The following is a 17,620-nucleotide window of genomic DNA, read 5'->3' on the forward strand; positions in this document are numbered from 1 at the left end:
CAGTGGAATATAACGGTATAATGCTTCTTATGTGAGAAGAAATAAAAGTGAAATTTTTTCATGGTTCTCATGATTGATGAGATTTGTAAAATGAGAGGGAGTGCAATTACTAAATAGTGTTTCAGGCGAAAAGATCACTGAGTTTCTCAGTCACTGATGACTGCTAATCAGTTTGTTGAGTGATGATTAAAATGTTTTGCTTTGACCTAAAATGGCTTAGCAGTTTGAGTTCTAGCTAAACGACTTTCTGATAAGCAACCACATTCCTCTGTATGTAAGCTCTCAGTTCCTTGTTTTAAGAAGAAAAATTATGAGTTGGTATTTTACAGTTATATAATTCCCTCCATTTTTGCCTTACTCACAACAGGAATTTGTCTTAATCATAATACTTTTATCTTTTTTTTTTTTATATTCATGAAGGTAGGAGAGGCAATGAAGGATGTTAGGTATGAAAATGACACTGTTTTAGAAATCTTTATAAGATCTTCCTCCTTAACAATTCGTCCTACTCATTTTTTGTTTGACAAAGGGTTTGTGGTGAGTAGGGTGCAGAAAAATATGTGTATGCATGTGACCTCATGTTCTCTTCTTTATAGAATGACCTTTCTTAGATCAGTCAACAGGGACAGAACCCACTAAATTGCAATAAAAAAGCTTTTGGAATTTTCTATATGAGAGACTAAATAGAAAAGAGCCAGCATATTTCTCTGTTTATATCTATGAATATATGAGTTCATAGGGAATAACATAATGCTAATCAAGTACAGTGACTTCTGGGGGAAAAAAAAAAACCCACACCTACTAATACAGTGGTATTCCACCTGCAGATAATGCAGTGGTATCCAATTAAAATCTATACTCGAGATTTCCATGTAGCATAGAGGTCATGCATGTGTATAATCCAATTCAAATTCTGTAGAGCAGAAGTATCACCCCTCATTGCCTCAGTAATCCTTTTGTAAGATTTATCTAACAGTCAGATAAGATTATACAAAAATTTAACTTCTTTGGTCTGAGGAAAAAAAATGCTGGTACATCAAAATGTCAGGATAACTGATAACATCGAGGATAGTAAAGCTTTCCCTCATAGTAACATATGAAAACTGTAAACCCTTCACTTTCCAAAGTAGATTTATTGTATAGAAGCTTTGGGCAGAAGTCAGGTATGATTCAAACACTAATTTTTGTGAAAATCCTATTTTAAAAACTGTAGCATTAATTCTGTTAGTGGTCTGAAATGCTGACTTCTTATAAGTACCTGTACTGTTTGTGAAGTGATTCAAAACTGAAAAATTTCTTAATACTTCTAAGCAGGTTCATTTAGCCAAAAGTTAAATTTGCTGTATGGTTTTATATTAGGAGGGAATGCTAGTTTAAACAAATTATGATACACGCAAATTAGATAACTCAGAGAATTAAAATCTCTTCAGAGAGCTCTAAGAAAACATTTTGATATTTTGTTTAGTCGACCCTATTCAATAGTAAAACTGTAGGGAATACAGTTCTAGTTAATTTTTAGAACTCTTATTTCAGAGTTTATTTTCTTGTGGAGTACTTAAAAGAGTGAATGCTCCAATTCAGGTTATATTGAAATCAGTAAATGTGTTACTTTCACGTATTAAGAGAGAAAGTCATCTTCTCTGTATTCATCTGTATTTGGTTTTGTTTACTAGATTTGTTTTGCTTTTGTTCTGTTTTGTTTTGTTCTTCTAGATCTAAGTAAAATTTTTGAGCACCATGAAAATTTCTGTTAAAATAGAAAATGTCACATGCAGAAAACAATATCAAGTCCTTATCTGTTTATGAACATCTCTATGAGCAGAACACATAACACAAAACTTTTCTTGAAAAGTGTGAGGTGGGAGGAAAGCTGAATTAGTTAATACACCACCTACTAGCACAGCCAAGCCATTCTTTGGAACAGTTTGCTTAGTTTGTAGGCAGAAGCAGTGTCAGTGTTTCCCTCTCTGCATTTACTTTAGGTAGCAGAGATTATTCACAAAAACTCTCTAAGCAGTGCTAAAAAGGAAGTTGGAATTGCAGAGCTAGTAAACTGTGGATTAATTTGCTTGCAGGGAACTACAATCTGGCTCTCCTTGGAAGAGTAACATCTCACTTTAGCAAGATTTATGGCACCTTTAAGCTGAAAAAAGTTTCTTGATTTAAAAAAAAAAAAAATAAAAAATGTGGTCATGATCAAAGCACTGTCCTTGTGATTAATAGTTCTGTGTTGTACGTTCAGTTTTGTGCAGGCTTGAAGAAGGCAGGTAGTAGTTCCCTGCTTCAGACTTCTCATCAGTCAAAATGGATGATATTTTCCTCCTTTATTTCTTTATTATGAAGAAAAAATATTGCTTATAGGGCCTCTACAGAGTATGGGTCCATAGTACCTGAGAGAAATTTAAAATAGTAATATCCAGTACCTACACACACTTAAAATATTAATATTCTTCACTGTGTTCCGATCACTGCTGTGTGGTTGGTCCACGGTTTTCTTTGGTCTTCAAGACATTTCACTTGTATGACACATACAAGTGTCACATAAGTATCTGTGGGGGTTGGTCTCTTTTCCTAAGCAGCTAGTGATAAGACAAGAGGAAAAGGCCTTAAGTTGTGCCCCGGGAGGTTTATGTTGGATATTAGGATAAACTTCTTCACTCAAAGGGTTGTGAAATATTGGAGCAGCCTGCCCAGGGACATAGCTGAGTCACCATCCCTGGAGGTCTTCAAAAAAAAAAAAAATGTAGACGTAGAGCTTAGTGACACGTTAATGGTGGATTTGGCAGTGCTAGGTTAACAGTTGAACTAGATGATCTTGGAGTTTTTTTCCAACCTAAATGTTTCAACCTATGATATTATCAAAAATTAAAAATAAAAAGAAGAGCTTGAAAACTGTGTATAAAACTAGTCCCCTTCTGTGTATTACCAGATACTTATCATTTTCCAGTTTTCCATAATAACATTTTTACAGAGAAGTGGTATAGCTTGAATATCTTGAGAAAAACCCAGGTGATCTACCAGCAGAGAAGTGTTTCTTTAATGAATAAGCTCTTTAATTATATTTTTGTTCTGCTATATGCTCAAGATTGTAAAATTGCTGAAGAGAAGAGTAAGTAATTGAATAGCAATTTGTGTGAATTTATTAAATCAATTAAATTTACAAAAGTAATTTGAGACACAGTACTGCTATATCGTGCACACCAAGTATATAAAAACTTAAAATAGGTGCTTGAAAGTGTAGCATAGTTTCTAATGGGAATTTGTCTTGGTTATAATAGTAAAAATGATTGATTCTGCATGTCTTGCAAAGCTTATTCAGTAAGTTTTTCTAATCCTAATAGCACCTTAGAGGTAGGCCATGTCATTTGAGACTCCTGGGGAATCTCTAGATGCAGTAAAAGATTTCATAAACTGATGAAAATTTATAGCAGGAATTCAAATATTTCTGTGCTTTCTTCACCTCAATCCTAACAATATCTACTGTATTAACTAATTTGATAGCCAGTAATTTCTGTATGATTTGACCTTCCATGTACATAATAAGTTTTCTAATGTACTATGCAATGTTTTAAGTGGTACCTTAGAAAATTAAAGCAAAATGATTTTGTGCAATTTGGTGAATTTATGTACTGTAAGTAGCCAACTTGAAGGAGAGAAAATGGTTTTGAGGACTTACATGGCCAATAGCTACTTCAGTTTATCTGAAAAGATGAATTCTTACTGTGATGTCATGTGGATTATATGAGTTTGAGAGAAGTTGGTATCAAAAGACTCAAGGATTGAGGCTGAGGTGTTACTGCCTATTCATTTGTTATCCCTCCTAACTTAGAAAAAATGAGAGAGAGGATGTCTGTTCAAGCTTTCCTTAGTGTGATAAAACAAGATGTAATAGCTGCAGCCCTTATTATCCCTTAACAAAAGCAGGACCTTATGATGTAGTTTTCCTTGTTGCCCTGATTTTATGACAATCTCCTTCCTCTTCTGTCTTCCACAAAATATCTGTGATCCTTCAGGCAACGTTTCCTATCCCATGAGACTGTTTCATTGCTTGCTATCTGGACATACACAAGACTTTGAAATACAATTTCATTATCTACCTTTTTTTTTTTTTCCCTCTCCGCTTTTGAATGTCCTTGACATCTGATAATTAAAGCTACAGTCACTATTATATTATTTCGTCTCTCTCTCACTTTACCTCCACCAAGTTGCTTGGATATTTAAGTTCCCCTCCCTTACCTCTGGTCTTTAGAGACTGTGTTTATTAACTTTCCACAGCTCTCCTTAGCCATCTGCAATCAGGAAGTTTTCAGTCTAAGTAGAAGAGTATCAGTTTTGATGAGTGTTTATTATTATTATAAGAATTTGTTACTGATTACTCCAGTGTGTACAAAGTCAATGTGGGGGCTACATATTAGTATTAGCATCAAAATAGCTAATTTTGCTCTCCATTAGTTTTGGAGAGCAAAATTAAGTTTATTGTTTGCTAGAGTATGCATATGTATTCCATTGATAAACAATGATGTATCATAGAGATCAAAACAGACCAAATGAATGTGTTTGAGATTAACTAGATAGATTGACCATTTATTTAACTAAAAGTGGGTGTTGAAAAAAATATATTTTCAAAGTACAAAAGCAAGTAGGTAAAATAGTATTCACAGGATGCACAGTTAATTTTGTCCACAGAGGGTGGTCTCAGAATATTAGTATAGGACAATCCATTTAATATGTGTTTTAAGGCAATAAAAGAGAAGTGCCTGTAGACTACCACCATCTGTATTAGCTTGCATACTTTTTCTATGGCCTCTTTGGATATTAGGCAGTCATTTCTGGAAATAAAGTAATAAAAAACCTGGTCTTAAAATATTACTGTTCAATGAGCTTGGAAACATCCTGAAAATCAGATCCCTATTTATGTAAGTTATAAAACATTAGAGAAGCTAATGAAAAAAGTAAACTTGAATTGGTATGCTTTGTTCAGATTCCTTTATATTCTGAATTTGTAACAGCCCTCCCCCACCCCTACCCCCCCCCCCAAAAAAAAAAAAAATAGGGGATAATGGAAAACTGTTATAACTAAATTCTACATGTCTAATTAGTTGTTGCAAAAAACAGTAAAAAAAAAAAAAAAAAGTGATCTCCCTGTCTTTATCTCAACCCTTCAGCCCTTTCAATCGTATTTTATCCTGCTTTTTCTTTGAGAAGGGGGACTGAGAGAATGCCTATTGTGGAATTCAGCTGCCCAGCAAGGTAAAACTACCACAGTCCTTTTTGACAACCAATGTAGGGCACAAGGAATTTGAGATAAGGATGGTAATTGAGAGAACTAATGGACAAAATACGGACTGGACATTTTGTAAGAATATAATAGTTGTGAAAAATGTACAATGATTGTGAAGAACATATGTTGGAGTAATGTGGTGAAGGGATGAGGGATAGAGTGAGTCTAAATTATCCACTTTATCGGTGTTGTGATATTTGCTTTGGTGTGGGGAATTCTTTTTTTTTTTAACGTAAATTACTTTTGTGAGGATTGTGATGATACTGATGTAAGAGTATATTTTAATGATAATTCTTAAATATACTTTTCACAGATGTGAGGGGTGTATTGGGTTTAAGGATTGGCAAGGATTTGGTACTGGGGGGGCTGCAGGGGTGGCCTCTGTGAGTAGAGTCCAGCAGCTACCTTGTGGCAGATCAGGGCTGGCTTCAAAAGGACCCACCACTGGCCAGAGCTGAGCCAGTGTGTGATGCTGGTTGGGCCTCTGGAAGAGCAGATTTCAGAAAGGGGAAAGAAAAAAACAAAAAACGAACAAAAAAACCTGCTGCACAACAGCAGCTGGGAGAGAGGAGTGGGAGACAGCCCTGCAGACCCCAAGGCCAGTGCAGAAGGAGGGCAGGAGGTGCTCGAGGCACGGAGCAGAATTTCCCCTGCAGCCTGTGGAGAGGGCCCTGGTGCAGCAGGCTCCTCCCCCTGCAGCCCATGGGTCCCATGGAAGAACAGTCTGTGGAAAGTCTGTGGATCACATAAGATCAGTTTGGGAAGGACAGCATACCGTGGGAGTAACCCCATGTGGAGCAGGGGCAGAGAGTGACTGAGAAGGAGAGGCAGAGATGAAGTGTTAGGGACTGACTGCAGCCCCCATTCCCTGTTCCCCTGCACCGCTTGGGGGGATGATGTAGAAGAGGGTAATATGGACATGAAAGGTGGGTTTAGTTTGTTTCTAGTTACTCACTGTTCTAGTCTGCTAGTGATAGGCAATAAATTATATTAATCTCCCTATGTTGAATCTGTTTAGTCCATGATGGTAATTGTTGAGAGATCTCCCTGTCCTTATCTCTTCCTTCAAGCCCTTTCAATCACATTTTCTCCTGTTCTTCCTTTGATGAGTGGGAGTGAGAGAGTGGCTATGGTGGAGTTTTGTTGCCCAGCAGGGTAAAACCACCATAGCATACTACATGCACTCCAGCTTCTAACCATTTGTACTTACTTGCATAAAGCAATTGCACACCTCACTGAACAGTTATTTACTAGAGCATACAAGGCCTTTAAATGCCCTTATTTCTCTTGGTTTGTGAGGAAAGAACACACAACATGTAGGAATCAACCAAAGAACACTGAAGGCTTAAGTAGACACTACTGCAGATTTTTGCCCTAAGGAGTCTACTTTAAGGATTCAGTAGTATATGTTCTTCTGTGAAGTAGACTATTAACTTTAGAGCAATTTTGTTGACTCTTTGAGATAATATATCTGTTGTCAGTTGGTGTAAAGTAAATGATGTCTTGTGGAAAACATCCCAGAAAGTGACAAGTAATAGTGGCCATCAGGAAAAAGTAAAGTTTTATGAACTCACAAGAAGCTGGAGTGGAGTGAAGGTTTGGGGACTTTATTCTGTTTCTCTAAGGTCTTCCCTCCACCCCCCACTCCCTTTTTCTCTGTATCAAAGTCTGGCAGCATTGCAATTCAGGGAGAGTAAATTTGATGGAGAAGATATCCATTACATTTTCACTTACAGACAGACGTGTCACAGATGCTAAAAAATGTTTTAATCTGATGCAATGTAACTAGATGTGACCAATAGCTTATAAAATAATGCATTTTAGGTGTGGGCTCCTAGTCTTAGCAGATAGAGTGTGAATTCTAGGGCTGATATATCATGAAGTCAAGCAGATATTCTCATGAAGACCGATACTATCCTCTGTATAAACAAAATATTTAATAGCAGGTCTTCAAATTAACATCACCCTGGTGGCATGCTTGAAGGCAGGGAGGTATCAGTGTTTGTGTGGCAGTATTGAAGCCACAATTAACAGCTCTGACACTATTCAAACAGGTCTAGCAGATCAATTCCAGAAATAAAGTCAAGAAAGACTGCACAGCTCTCAGGAGGATCACAAACAAGACATTTCACTTCTACTGACCATACTGTTTGTGGCTAAAGTCTTACTGAGAGCAGTGCCAGGCCACAGTAGTTGTGGTAACACGCACAGGGATCCTGAGGAAAATGTGGGAAATTACACCAGTGTGCTGTGGTGTAAAAATGTATCAGCAGAACCATTTCAAGAAATAGATTGTTTTAGTATTTCTCCGAGAGATTACCTGATTTCTTGGGGTCTCCAAAGAGCTATGGAATACATCAAAAAAGGAATTAGAGTTACAGTTAGTTGTCACTAAAAAAAAATGTCATTTAATAAATGGCTTAGAACAACTTTATTAGTCCCATATAATTGGCATTGTTTTCCTTATACTGAAGGTATACTGGACTGGTAAAATTTGAATTGAGCATTCAGAGAAAATAATAACAATTAGAGAACAGTTTAGAATTTAGATGATTAAGGACTGCTGGTGAAGTCTTCCTAAATCCAAGAATTTTGGCAGTAAAAGCTTAGTTTATATTTTCTTTAAAGGAGTTTAAACCATTGCAACTATCTTAAGTTGCTGCATGATAAGGCTCTGGGAAAGCATGTTTAGAAAATATATCCTTAAAATAGCAGTTCCTTTAATCCTGAATGTCATTAAAGAATTCATGAAGAATATATTACATTCTGAATAGAGAACTGAGACAGTACTGTTGCAAGAGACAGGGGACTGTATACAGTAAGATTTGAACTAAAAGTTTATGCTGTGAGAACAGAACTGATATTTAGGAAAAAATACCTGGTTATAATGTGGCAGCTGAACTACTTAAGATCTTTTCAGTTTTTGCGATCAATAACTAAAATGGTTATAGATCCTCAACCGAGTGGTTAGTAAAGTTTCACATTGTATGATACATCACTAGTAGGGACCAAATACATGGAAAGAATGGATAGAAATTTACTGTAGCATGGCACTTCTTGTGATCCTACATATCACTCTCATTAGATTATGTAAATTTGACTAAGTAAATCATAAATGAATAGAAAGTGATGAAATTAATATGATTATCATAAACTTGAGAGGTAGCACTTGATATATCTGTCCTTGGCTTAACCCAGTGGCTTAACACATATGAAACGTGAAATATTTTTTGGTTTCATGTGTAATGTTAATACAGGGAATGATATAAGAAAATACTGAAAGCAAATGTCTTTACAAAATTTGGAAAACAATACTGAGGTAGCTACTTTAAAAATATTGTGTTCACAAATTGTGAATTAGGAGTCAAATGTAGGCATTTCTCCCTTCTGTTTAGGGGTAGAAAACAAAAATAAGGGGGTCAGAGTAGTAGAAACTTCTTGAAAATAAATTCCTTTATTCTTGTGTGTGCATACTGTGATACAGACCTTATTTTTATACTTTTTAGTTGCTTCTCTCACTCTCTGTGTAGGCACACAGAGAACCATGTCTGGGAATGAGTGAATAAAAAGACCGTATGTGTATGCGTGTGCTCACACACATGTATACAGTCTTTTCATTCACTCATTCCCAGACATGGTTCTTTGCAGCCCTGTGATGTGATTGAGATAAGTGTAGATAGTCATCACATTCTGTTGTTGCAATTTTTATTTATTTATTTACTTATTTATTTTCAAACAAATGTTTATTTCACTACAAGACTTTTCTTTCCACTTGGCCACTTAGCACTTTGTGGCTTATCTATTTTCAGATTCTTTTTGTGTTGGTTTCTCTGGTAAGTAAGAATGATAAAAGTTTTATTATTAATCATTGTAGTACCAAGTCTTTAAATATGGTGTTGTTTTTTTTGTTGTTTTTTTTTGGGGGGGGGGGGGGGGAACACAGCACAAACTTAGAATTGTTGGGAGATAACAAATCTAAGACTATCATGATGGCTCATCTCACAACCTAAATTGATATGACTAATTTCCACACCTGTGAAACAAATGGAAGCAAAAGTCACTGTTTCTGCAGTTTTGTGGTAATGCCTAATATACCCGGTGTACTCTGTATTGCACAAAACCTTGGCAAAACTTGTGATGTTGAAGTGAATAAAAGTGATCTTGGTTTAATTTCCAAATTGAAAATTAGAGCAATGTTTAGAGATCATTTCTTTTTCCTTCTTCAGCTATCACTTGCAACATTAGATTACCGTGTGTTTGTAGGACAAGAGCACTCTAGTCTGGATGTGTCACAACATGCCAATACTCAGCTCTTTCACTATTTCTTCTCTTACGAGTTTACAAAGAAGAGGTCAAGTACTGTCCCCTAAGAAAAGTTTTTGTTGTTTTTTTTTGGTCTTTTTTTCCTTCAGTGACACCAGAAGTAAAAAGTGGGTTCTAGCTATTAAGTAAATTCTCATTTATCTGGCTCTGGGTGAAGATGTTTCTTCTCTCTGGGAGAAGAAACTGGATAAGAAGCAAAGCACTTGTCTATGGTTACTTTCTGTGAAGTGATGATCTTCTGGGACTGATATTCAGATGATTTCCTGACGTTCCTCAAGATATCATGAAGATCGCATCATCCGTGTAAAATAAATCTTTAGCTCACTTCCTCATCTGCTCAGTATTCTTGTATTAATAGATATGGAATGCAGTACATTCAGACAAATTAATGCTTGTGTTTATACCAGCTGAATTAATTTTCAACAAATAAAATATATACATATAGAGGAAATTATATATATATTTATATGTCTGATTACCTTTGGATTCAAGGACTGAAGTTTTGTTAATAATTTTCTGCAAGTCACTTTACTTAATCATAACGTTTTACAGACACCATTACCAAGTGCTTTTTGGTTCAGTTAGAGAACTGAACATAAGAATTGTCAAGTATTTGAAGTGAATCTTGTCAACTTTGAAAATCATAGATGCAGTAAATAGTAAATTATTTCTAGGTATGATCTTGAACTACTCCAGTCCATTTTTATTGACAGTAATATCTATATGTATTTTCCGGGGGGGGGGGGGGGTGGCTTGGAATTAAGCACTGGTAAGCAGTAGAATTCTAGTTTATATAGTAGCTAACTAAAAATTAGTTATAAGGGTTTACTCTCTGAAGGAGACAATGGTTTTATACCTTAGTTCAGAAAACACACAAGGTTGTACAGCCTTGGTCTTCTAGATATAGGCTGGTAACAGAGCAGTTAGCTGAAATGAGCATTTGGTAAAGCCATTTACTATGTTATACCATAATAGCAGTATTTCTCAGTTACTTGTAACTGAACAGAAATAGTCATTTTCTCCTTCTGCCTGCCTGCAAATTCTCTGCCTGCATGACTGAAGCTTAGGCTTCAAATGTAACTTCGGATACAAATAATGAAACTCATTTCACTTAATTTAGCAGAATGGGCTATTTTAGGATGCAGTTCGTTTCATCCAAAAGTAGATGTCTCTCTGAAAATTTGTTTTCGAAGAAGACACACATGCAACATAAACATATCGGATAAAGTATCAGTGTGCAAAGTCTAGAAATGACTTGTTAACTCAAATTAGAGGCTCAAAAAATTTCATTCAGTTCACTCATTAAAAATGTCATTCTGACATATTGTTGACCATTTGGAAACTAAACAAACTGAAAATCACAGTAATAAATGTTTGAGATAGGAATTATGAAGCACTTACTTTACCTAATTATTGATGTATATTGAACTTTCAATACTAAGAAAATTTAGTACAGCAATAAATAATAATTTTTCTTGTCTGCAGCTGATAGCCAAATGTCTTCACATTTTACTTTCAGTCAAATTTAATTTATGTTCTAAGTTGTTCAGGAAAATGATTTTTTGCTGTTTTCTCTTACTAAAGTGTAATGATACTGCACTGTATTCTAATGTTACAAAACACCAACATTACACGTTACGTTAGCTTTTGTTCATAAGTCTTTTCCCTCTTTTAAAAGTTGGTTTCATGCCCTAACTTTACATACCAAAGATATAAAATAATCCCTGTTGTCATTTCCCTGCCTACCCTGATTTTATAATTTCTAACTAAATGCTAGTTTTACCATAAGGGAGATAACATATTTCCTCATCATACATATATAATACTAGAGGTGAATGACAAACCGTGCACAGGCTTGGTGGACAAGCACAGGATAGTAGTGATAGCTAGATAGTTTGGTAATCTTTCTGCTGAAAGGACTATTCTTTCTTAGTAAATGTCTGAAACAAGAGAATCACCACTGTGTGACCTTCAAAAATTTATACTTGCTGTAAATATTTCACAGTTGTTTATCTATCTATCTATCTGTCTATCCATCTATCTATTTTAAATCCCATTCTCTTTCAAGTAATCTTCAAGTATGGATCAGCCATTATACAGTGCGTTTATGCCTATGTACTAGGAACGCCTATGTACTGGGAAATCTATTAATGCATTCTATTAATGCTTCCCCCCCCCCCCAACAGTAGTCAGATTTCATAACTCTGAAAAAGGCCTTGGGGTTGTAGTTGTTTTTTGTTTTTGTTGTTGTTATTTTTTTCCTCTGTTCTTATTTAATGGGTAGTCCAAAATCTGCAGCATACTTACAGCAAACTGAAAAAGGAGTAACAAGAGAGTATCAAGAAAAAGCAGCAGAACTGATGGGCAAACAAAGAAGTAAAATAGCATGAAACTGGAGTTAAAGTACTGAGAATTCATGTGGATGATTTAGGGAGATAAACCTGTCAAGTTCAGGTAGGTCAAAGTAGAGGTGACTACTAGTACAGTATTTTGTCAGTACAGTATTGTTGTCATACTAGCATATGAAAAAGTAATATTGTTCATTTTGCCAAATGTTATATTTGTTGGAAGTGAATCAAGACTTATACTCTGAATCTGGACAAGGATCAGACTAATCCATTGTTCATAATGTTCTTCCTTAAGAATTTTCTCTGTCCTCTACATAGAAACATATGTGCTTTCCTGTTTCTCTCTGTGTCTATGTATATGCTTCCATTTTTTTTTCAATATTTATAAAATAGTGTGATGGTAAAATGTTATTAGATGTTTTTAAATGTAATTAGCTAAGTTTCAACAGTCCTCTTAGTATAATTAAAAGAAGTTGATTAATGTTCATGTCTCAGAATGATTTACTTTGAAGGGGACAGAAGGAGTTATGAATTTAAATTTTTAATGGGAAGTGAATTAAATTAGAGTTTGGTATATAGAAAACAGTATTGGGCAGAAGTGATACACCTTTGATAATTAAATGTAATTGTAAATCGTTCTTAACAATCTCTCTAAATACAGATTTAAGATCCTCATGAATATTTAATTTTATACTTCCCTCAAAAGAGACATTATGAGGAGAGATTCATCTTTGCCTTTACAACTGTATGCACAAGGGTGTCCATTCTTCCTTCTGTTCTGTTTGTCTTCTTTTACTGAAAATATTCTGACTTCAAAAGTGCTTTCCCACCAAACTCTGTTTTAAAGATTTTTTTTTTCCTGAGTAAAATATTCTTAGTTAGTTTATGAAAACAGCTGTCCTGCAGAATCACTGCAAAATGGTTGGACTTGCTCTTTATCACACTTCATTCTGAGGATCATCTTTCCTGTACAAGTGCATGGAAGTTGCATATTCTCCCTCTTCTGAATTCATGGGAAGGAGCAGAAAGAGGTAAATTACTAGCTATGTTATAGACCTATTAAAATCCTCTCTGTAATCATGGTCATATGATCTAGTGATACAGTGGCAAGAAGACCTCTTCCTACTGTTTACCTTTTAATGTTTCTTTTCTATATGGAAGAATAAACATTTTCTTACCAACCAACATGACCCTTGTAAAATAACACATGTAAAAACTCAAGCAAAGATGGACTAAACAAGTGCTTCCCTTGTGCTGAGGAAGAAATGATTTTTTTCTTTAAGCTTTTGCTAGAAAGTTTTTATTTCTTGTGGTTGCCTTTCTGCAGGTCAAGTACACATGAAGACCAGAACCAAGCGAACAGATCTTAAAGAAAAGATAGCAATAGTAGTGTTAGTAGGAGAATATGGGATGGTAGTAGTAGTTGTTTTTTTTTTTTTGGTTGGTTGGTTGTGTTTTGTTTTGTTCTAAGTTCAAACTCTTGCCTGTTTAAAAGCTTTAATTTCTCCTCTTTAACTGGAAGAACTGCATTTTTTATCATAGCATGCATGGTCATCATCTTCCTTAGTCTTAATCTGAACTCTACTTCTGCTTTAACAGATGAACAAGGACTTGTTTGTAGATTGACTGCATACATGGAACTGCTCAAAACTTTACCTGCCACAGACTCCAAGTTATTTAAAAATCTGTGTAACATCTCAAGACAGGCACAGCATCATAACAGTCCTAATTAAATGTCCTGGTTAAAAGGACAAGAGGTAGTGGGCACAAAATGAAATACAGACAATTCCATTTAAAAATTAGAAAAAAAAAATTCTTTTTTTTCCCCATGAGGATGGTCAAACATTGGCACAGGGTTGCCCAGACACAATGTGGAGTCTCCATCCTCTGAGAAATTTAAAACCTAACTGGACAAGAAATTGAGCCATCTGCTGTGACCCTGCTCTGAGCAGGTGGGTTGATCTAGACCAGTTTTCTTCAAAGTGGGGTGCATGCACTATAATAAGTAAAATAAATAAATGAATAAATTCTGCAGTAATGGAGTAATATCTTTCCTTTAAACACTTCTTATTTGAAAGGAGAGAGAGGTACCTTGTATTTTTGGAGAAGTTAACATATAATACTTATATTCTTTTCCGTAATGCAGCAGTTTAACAGTGATTTAGCGAAAGCATGAAGATCCTCTATTCAGTTTAAAATTGGGTGGTAGGAATAAAAGAAGACTAAATGCTGAAGTAGTTTTCTTCAGATAGCACTTAACTACAGTATGTTCACTGTTACTGTACATTGCACAAACCTGTACTGCAGGCAATGCGTCTTTAATGCACCACATAAGCTGTTGTTTTCTGTTCCATTGCCAGGAAATTGTCCTGTGTACTTGGGTGAAATGTACAACCTGATTATTTGTATTCTCAGACTCATAGAAAAATGGAAATTCCTCAGTCTTCTGACTCCGCTATTTTTTATGTTGTTATATGATCCATATTCTTTTTCACTGGATCTCTTAGCAGTTATATAGCTGTGGCTTAGCAGGTTTTGAAAGGATATTTGACATGAAGTTAATACTCAATCTGATTTATACAGATTAATGCAGCAATCTGAGGTGCTGTCAGATTTTCTCATTATTTTATGGACTATTCAGTATATGAGTCATTGGAATGTCAAGTCTTTTCAGGTGTAAGGGTGATCCCAAACACTGTCCTGAGTGAGTTGATAGTAAACTCTCCAATTTCAAGGATAATAAAATCATAGAATGGTTTGGGTTGGAAGGGACCTTAAAGACCATCTGGTTCCAACCCCCTGCCATGGGCAGGGACACCTCCCACTGGATCAGGTTGCCTGGGGCCTCATCTAACCTGGCCTTGAACACCTCCAGGCATGGGGCATCCACAACTTCTCTGGGCAACCTGTTCCAGTGCTTCACCACTGTCTGAGTGAAGAATTTCCTCCTAACATCTAATAAAAATCTCCCGTCTTTTAGTTCAAAACCATTCCCCCTTGTCCTGTCATTACCTGCCAAAGCAAAAAGTTGCTCTCCATCTTTTCTTAAGTCCTCTTTAAGTACTGAAAATCTGCAATGAGGTCACCACAGAGCTTTCTCTTCTTCAGTCTGAACAAGCCTTTCATCATAGGATAGGTGCTCCAGCCCTCTGATCATCTTTGTGACCCTCCTCTGGAACTGCTCTAACAAGTCCACATCTGCCTTGTGCTGTAGGCCTCAGGCCTGGATGCAGGACTACAACTGGGGCCTCACGAGGGCAGGGCAGAGGGCGACAATCACTTTCCTTGACCTACTAGCTGTGACTCTCTTGATGCAGCCCAGGACACAGTTGACCTTCTGGACTTTAGGTACATACTGCTAACTCATGTCAAGCTTTTCATCTGCCAGAACCCTCAAGACCTTCTCTGCAGGGCTGCTCTCAATGATTTCTTCTCCCAGTATGTACTCATGTCCAGGATTTCCCTGACCCCAGCGCAGCACCTTGCACTTGGATTTGTTGAACCTCATTAGGTTCACATGGGCCCACTTCTCAAGACTGTCCAGGTCCCTTTGGATGACATCCCTTCCTTCTGTTGTATCAACTACACCACTCAGCTTAGTGTCATCTGCAAACTTGCTGAGGGTGCACTTTATCCCACTATGTCACCGATAAAGATATTAAATAATTCTGGTCCCAAGATGGACCCCTGAGGGACACCACTTGTCACCAGATTCCACTTGGACATAGAGCCATTGACCACCATTCTCTGGGTGTGGCCTTCAAGTCAATTCCTTATCCACAGAATGGTCCACCACTCAAACCCATCTCATCCCAAATTTGGAGATCAGGATGTCATGTGGTACCATGTCAAAGGCCTTGCAGAAATCCAGGTAGATGACATTGGTTGGTCTTCCCTTGTCAACTGATGCAGTCATACCATCATCATCATAGAAGGCCACCAGGTTGGTCAGGAATGATTTGCCGTTTTATGAAGCTATGCTGGCTGTCTCGAATCGTCTCTTTGCCTTGTGCCTTGCCATTGCTTCCAGGAGGATCAGTTCCATGATTTTCCCAGGCACTTTTCCCAGTTAACAGTCACTAGTTTGTAATTCCCCCGCATTCCTTTCTATCCTTTTTAAAAATGGGAGTGAGGTTTTCATTTTTTCAGTCACCAAGGATTTCACCTGACTGCCATTACTTTTTGAATATGATGGATAGAGGCTTGGCAACTCCATCATCCAGTTCCCTCACGACCCTGGGATGCATGCCATCAAGTCCCATAGACTTGTATCTGTTTAGTTTCATCAGGTGGTCTCAAACCTGCTCAACGCTCACAGTAGGAGGCACTTTGCTGCACCAGCCCTCACCTATAGATTCAGGGAAACAAAAGATGTGGAAAGTCTGACTGCCAGTAAAGACTGAGGCGAAGAAGTTGTTGAGTACCTCAGCCTTCTCCCTGTCTGTCATTAGCAGTTCTCCCTTCTCATTTATCAGAGGTGGTACACTCTCCTTGGCCTTTCTTTTCTGACCAGTGTGCCTGTAGAACCCCTTCTTGTTATTCTTTGCATCTCTTGCCAAGTTCAGTTCCATCTGTGCCTTGGCTTTCCTGATGCCATCCATCCCTGGGTATCCCTGTAGTCTTTCCAGGCCACATGTCCCTGCTTCCACTGCCTGTGAATTTCCTTCTTAGACATCAGTTTGACCAGCAGGTCCTTTCTCAGCCATGCCAATCTCCTGCCTTCCATGTCTGGTTTCTTACACAGGGGGATGGAGAGTTATTGCAGTCTTAGAAAAGCATCCTTAAAGAGTTGCTAGCTCTGTTCAGCTCCTTTGTCCCTAAGGGCAGTGTTCCAGGGGATCTCATCCACTAGGTCTATAGACAGCTGGAAGTTTGCTCTTTGGAAGCTAAGGGTCCTGACTTTGCTCTTTGCTATTCCTGAAGATCACAAACTCAACCAAGGCATGGTCACTGCATTTGGGGTTCATTTGTCTTTTGATTTATTAAGTGAAATATTTTTTATAATTTGTCATAAAGATATGTAGCACCTAATTTTTATATGTGCAATTATATGTATATGCAGCTCTAGATATTGGTGGACATAGTAATATTACCTTGTTTCCAACAAAATGTCCTGATAATATCTTCCTGATAATATCTTCCTGTATAATGGTATTATATCTCCCCTTTTTTTTTTTTTTCCTGTGGTTATAAATCATGGTTGTACATTAACTTCTTTATGAGTTAGGAAAACTATTTTTTTTTCTTGTGAGAGGTGAGAAAGAGATACTCCTTTATTAAAGACCTGTATAAAATATATATTGATGTATAAAAACACATTTACACAACTAACCTGTATATGCTGAACAAGGTGTAAGAAATACCAGTTATTTCTAAACAGAAATTTGTTTTATTCCCAAAAGCACATTTTGTAGAAATGGTTAGAAATAAAGAGAATTTTGCTGAAGAACACTTTTCTGTCAATAAACAAAATCAGGAAAAAAATCTATTTTATAACAGTTCTTTGGTGTGGCAGGGTACTGTTTCATTTTCTCATTTTCTTCTGTTGGCTTTTGTTCTCATTTGGTCTCTGTGCTCTATAATGCCTTCTAGTCTGTCTTCTTAATGCATATATAATTGGGGCATTTTACTCATGTAGTCATTTAAAAATGTATTTACATTGTTCCAA

The 17,620-nt window shown here is 36.6% G+C and overlaps 1 protein-coding gene across 12 annotated transcripts in view; it reads left to right on the top strand.

Annotated features, from left to right (window-relative positions):
* Positions 1–17,620, top strand: part of CCDC102B (coiled-coil domain containing 102B) — a 166,511-nt gene that overhangs the window by 79,412 nt on the left and 69,479 nt on the right. The window contains exon 6 of one of the 12 annotated variants that reach the window (XM_083821889.1): positions 9,694–17,605. The exons of the other annotated variants lie outside the window; for them this stretch is intronic. Coding sequence (XP_083678015.1) covers positions 9,694–9,696 — 3 coding nt within the window. The 3' untranslated portion in view covers positions 9,697–17,605. Of the gene's footprint in view, positions 1–9,693; positions 17,606–17,620 lie in introns of those variants that run through there. 12 annotated transcript variants of the gene reach the window in all.

The sequence above is a fragment of the Anser anser genome (assembly GCF_964211835.1).
Source record: "Anser anser genome assembly, chromosome: 2".
Taxonomy (NCBI): domain Eukaryota; kingdom Metazoa; phylum Chordata; class Aves; order Anseriformes; family Anatidae; genus Anser; species Anser anser.